The sequence below is a fragment of the Charadrius vociferus genome, unplaced genomic scaffold (genome assembly GCF_000708025.1).
Source record: "Charadrius vociferus isolate BGI_N301 unplaced genomic scaffold, ASM70802v2 scaffold132, whole genome shotgun sequence".
Lineage (NCBI taxonomy): Eukaryota > Metazoa > Chordata > Aves > Charadriiformes > Charadriidae > Charadrius > Charadrius vociferus.
The window spans coordinates 573,798-577,035 of record NW_009647028.1 but is presented as its reverse complement, the minus strand read 5'-3'; the positions used below and the strand labels follow the sequence as shown (position 1 = coordinate 577,035).

The 3,238-nt window shown below is 60.1% G+C and overlaps 1 protein-coding gene across 1 annotated transcript in view; it reads left to right on the top strand.

The window, feature by feature from the left end:
- The first annotated feature begins 225 nt into the window (after positions 1 to 225).
- CELF6 (CUGBP, Elav-like family member 6) overlaps positions 226 to 3,238 on the top strand; it is a 6,495-nt gene continuing 3,482 nt past the window's right edge. The window contains exons 1-5 of the mRNA XM_009895574.1: positions 226 to 274; positions 1,827 to 1,955; positions 2,089 to 2,168; positions 2,650 to 2,793; positions 3,193 to 3,234. Coding sequence (XP_009893876.1) covers positions 226 to 274; positions 1,827 to 1,955; positions 2,089 to 2,168; positions 2,650 to 2,793; positions 3,193 to 3,234 — 444 coding nt within the window. The remainder of the gene's footprint in view (positions 275 to 1,826; positions 1,956 to 2,088; positions 2,169 to 2,649; positions 2,794 to 3,192; positions 3,235 to 3,238) is intronic.

The window sequence follows — 3,238 nt, the reverse complement described above, 5'->3', positions numbered from 1 at the left end:
GGTGCCTGCGGCACCGGGTACCCGTCCCCGGGGCCGTAGCATCGCCCTCTGCCCGTGGCATCCCCAGTTCGGTGTGGCTGCGAGCCCGGGTTCTGTTCATGCAGGTCCTTCCCTGTCCCCTTCCCCTGTGCCAGCCTGGGGCCAAATCTTGCTGTGCCCCGTGGAGAGAGTTTGGGGGGAACACGGCACTGCCACTGACCACCCACTCCCGCTTGTGTCTTGCAGATGAACCGTCCCATCCAGGTGAAACCGGCCGACAGCGAGGGCCGAGGAGGTATGTCCCCCCTTTCCCGGTTGCCCCGCGCGGGCAGGGGGGCACAGGGCCACCTGGGGGGGTGACAGGGGACATAGCGGCATCACAGGGGCTGCTGCGGGGAGGTTTGTTTGCGGAGAACCTCGTGGAAGGAGCTGCCTTTGCTGGTGACATCCAAACCAGAGCACAGAGCAAACATGATCCCGTCTCTCCCCGCCTGGTTGGCTGGGGGGACCATCCTGATGTCATGCCGGCAACACCCTGACATCATACCAAGAACGTCCCGATGTCATACACGAACATCTTGATGTCATACCATGAACGTCCTGACATCATATCGGGCAGACTGCCAGCCAGCTGCTCTCCCTCAGCTCTTTCGTCTATCAATCAACCTAATTGCCCGCCCAGAGCTGCTTGCGGGGGGGCCTCCAGCAGAGTCCGGGTGCAGGACTTGGCCACGCGTGGCCTGAGCCCCCTCCCACTCCCAGACAGAAACCGCTGACCCTCCCCACATTCTCCATGGACGTTTCCAGGCTTAGTCGATAATTTGGGCAAAATTGCACGAATCAGATCAAAACCCCCACGATGTTCCCAGTGCCACTAGTGAGCTCTGGGCACGTAGGCGCAGTCGGACGCTCGCATGGGGCCACCTGCCCTCGGCGGGATGGCCGGGGTAGACATCCCCCTATTCAAAACACGTTATTAAACATGGTGCAAGCTGGTGCTGGCACGTCCCGGAGGGACCCAGCAAATAAATTACCCACTTACCGAGCGTAATTGGTGAAGGATTAAAAATCGATGGGCGAGCTCAGGCGCCCGGCTCCGTCCCCCTCGCCCAGGAGGCGTTGCTCGGCCACCAAGCCCGTTCCCCCCGGCCGCCTTCGCCGGGAGATGGTTTATGTTTAACTAGACAACACACGAGCCCTATTCCCTTAACTAATTTTCCCGGTACCTTAACGGACAGAGCATTAATCGTCTCCTGCCATTATTTATTTATTTCCCCGGCAACGCTCTTGACAGGGTACCTTATTTTCTTTGTCAAATGCCATTAGCGCACGGTGGGAGCGCGTGGCTGCGCAAGACAGATGCTGGTAATAATCATGAGATTCTCATTATTTACTCTCTCTTCCCTCGTGTTTGGGTTATTTATGTCCCCTGGGCATGGCCGGAGGCTGTGGGTTATTCTGCGAGCCAATCATATGAAGCCAATCGCCGCTGTTTTGCGGGCTCGTGGGCTCTCTTTGTTTCCCAGCTGAATCCCACATCGATGCCAGGGGAGCCGGCTCCTCCATCCCTGGGAAAAGCCCCAGCTCTGGTCCTTGAAGTGGGAGCCAGCTCTCCCGGCTTCACCCCTAGGTGATTTCCTTGCAGGAGAGGTTTTTCCCAATCCGAGCATTTTGTAGGATGGAGGTGATAAACCTTGTGTCTTTGCCGCCGGATCGGCGTCGCTCCCTCCCCGGGCTGCGGTGTCGCTCGGCTCTTTCCCCTCCGCACACTGTTTGTGAACCAGGGATGAGGGGACGGGGGGGATGAGTGGCATCCTGTTCTCTGAGGGGCTCGGTTTTGTTTTTAGAAGACAGGAAGCTCTTTGTGGGCATGCTGGGGAAGCAGCAGAGCGAGGACGACGTCCGGCGCCTCTTTGAACCCTTCGGCCAGATCGAGGAGTGCACCATCCTCCGAGGGCCCGATGGAGCCAGCAAAGGTGGGCTTTGGGGAGCCGAGTGAGCACCCCACGGGCCGCCAGGACCCACGGAGGGCGGGAGCCGCCGGCCGGGCAGCGCTGGCTCCTGCAGTGGCTGAATCTGTCCCCTCCCTTGTCCCCTCTCTGCCCTTAGGTTGTGCCTTTGTGAAATACGGCAGCCACGCCGAGGCGCAGGCTGCCATCAACAGCCTGCACGGCAGCCAAACCATGCCGGTAAGTGCCTGCCTCTTGCCCTGCCCCGTTCGGCCCCATGCTGCCTGCATAATCCAATCACCGCCTAATTTGATCCTCTGTCTAATTGGATCAAAATCCCACGGACCGGCAATTTGTCGGCCAGATCACTGTGAGGTTCGTCCCTGCCTGGGTGCTGAGCCCCCCGGGGGTGGGCGCGCGGAGCTAATTCCCTCTGCGCTGGAGAAAGGGGCTGTTTAATTAACGCCGAAGGTCAAAATTGTGAACGAGGAGTGGGGGGGGAAAGGAAACAGAGGTCAGGGAGCCGCCGCCGGGGGAGAAAAGCCGGCTATAATTAAACCTCGCATCGATTGCTGGTTGCTGCTGCCAAGCCGGGCAGTATCGCCGGGGCTGAGGATGCTGCAGCTGCTTGCGAGCCAGCGGGTCCCTCCCCGGAGCAAGGAGACGTTTTTACGGGCACGGCTGGGACCCCACCGTCAGCCCCATCTTCCCCCCGTCTCAGGGTGCCTCCTCCAGCCTGGTGGTGAAGTTTGCGGACACGGATAAGGAGAGGACCCTGCGACGGATGCATCAGATGGCGGGGCAGCTGGGCATCTTCAACCCCATGACCATCCAGTTTGGCGCCTACGGGGCCTATACGCAAGCGGTAGGAGCTGGCAGCAGCCGGGACCTGGGGGTTTTTGGGGAGCCCTGCCATTGGGGAGGGGTGTTTTTGCCTGTGAAAGCCTTTGTGGGATTGTACCAGTGCCAGAGGGTGCAGATGCCCAACAGGGTTGGTGTATCTCCGTTTTGGGGCACAACAGAGGGTTTCAGTCCCCCCAAGTGAGGGTGGCGTGGCTGTAGGGCACAGCGGCCCCATATATCACCTTTTTCAGCATCACACAGACCTCCTCCTGTCGCCGGGTCTGGCAGCGGGTGGCATTTATCCCTCCGAGCCCCCATGCGCGGGTGCAGAGGGGAGATGCTAGTTTATCCTCCCCTCTCCCCCCCTTGTCTCTCTGCCTCTCGCTCCATTTCCCCCTTTCCCCCCCTTTATTTCCTTAAGATCATGCAGCAGCAGGCAGCCCTGATGGCAGCGGCGCAGGGGACCT